This window comes from Amphimedon queenslandica, unplaced genomic scaffold (assembly GCF_000090795.2).
Source record: "Amphimedon queenslandica unplaced genomic scaffold, v1.1 AMPQUscaffold_10768, whole genome shotgun sequence".
Lineage (NCBI taxonomy): Eukaryota > Metazoa > Porifera > Demospongiae > Haplosclerida > Niphatidae > Amphimedon > Amphimedon queenslandica.
This window is the reverse complement of record NW_003548983.1, coordinates 6,574-7,597: the sequence shown is the minus strand read 5'-3', so window position 1 is coordinate 7,597 and position 1,024 is coordinate 6,574. Positions and strand designations below refer to the sequence as shown.

Here is a 1,024-nt window from a genome sequence, read left to right as displayed (position 1 = left end):
TTTCTCAACTCACACTCATAGTTCAGTCCTTGAGTGCACTCATACAAAGCTACCCTGTATAGTCGACTGTATTTGACACACACATCAGGATCCATTCCTTTCCCTGCATACTCCTGTAGCTCCATAAAGAAGGCGTGGCTTTGACTAACGAGTTTCCGTACAGAATCAGTCGTTAGTACAATACCAGACCACTGGACCTCATACAGGTCAGTACTAGTGGCAGTCTCCTTGTCACTGTTGCTATAGTTATCATCGTCGTCGTCATCATAAGGAGCAGTGAATATTGCTATTGAGTTTCTTGGATTAGTACGAAGTAAAACACGACCACGAGTGTGCTAAGGAAAACAACATAAATTATTTATTATCATTTAAATTAAATTAATACATATATAAATCACATAATTACTCTTGTTATAATCTTAACATTATTATCATTATTTAAAATTATTTCTTTACCACTTCACTCATTGTCAGTGAACTGGTTGCCTCCTCTTCCTCTTCGTCTCCATTATACCCACTACCAGCACCAACTCTACTAGCACTGCTTCTTTCTTCATCATGTTCATCGTACTCAACATCCGCCATTTCCTTAAAACGTGAAAGCCACACCTAAGGGCGTATCTATTATCTGGATGCATCATCATGGCATCATTGACCAATCAAATTGCTTTAGCTTCTGACGACGCGCTGATCCGACGCGTACGCGAACGCACGCCGAGATTCATGCTGTTGTTCCCGGTCCGGTCCCAAAGGCTACGATGGCGAGTCTTCTTCAATCATCATCATCATTTGCTGAAGTTTCTGAAAGAGATTTAGGTCAGTTTTATAGTAATAGATCTGCCTATGGTCAGTTTATTGCGGTTTTTTTACTCATTTTTACTGTGGTGTGTGGAATCATAGATATTAGCAGGGGTTGAGACGCTAATCTGAACGTGGGGGTCATTTTCATTAATTCAATTATGTTTAAAATAATCCAAAAATAATATGGTGCGTTCATCAGTTATGCTTATGTATATGTACATGT

General features: G+C 39.3%; 2 protein-coding genes across 2 annotated transcripts in view; one reads left to right on the top strand and one right to left on the bottom strand.

The window, feature by feature from the left end:
* Positions 1-9: 9 nt before the first annotated feature.
* Positions 10-594, bottom strand: LOC109589884 (uncharacterized; the record flags this gene model as incomplete). The annotated part of the gene is made up of 2 exons (XM_020005868.1): positions 457-594; positions 10-335 (listed from the first exon to the last, which is right to left on the bottom strand). Coding segments are annotated over exons 1-2 (455 nt in total), but the record flags the coding sequence as incomplete, so codon positions are not given.
* A 164-nt stretch (positions 595-758) lies between these two features.
* Positions 759-1,024, top strand: part of LOC109589883 (uncharacterized) — a 5,189-nt gene continuing 4,923 nt past the window's right edge. The window contains exon 1 of the mRNA XM_020005867.1: positions 759-846. Within this exon, the coding sequence (XP_019861426.1) occupies positions 759-846 (88 nt within the window). The remainder of the gene's footprint in view (positions 847-1,024) is intronic.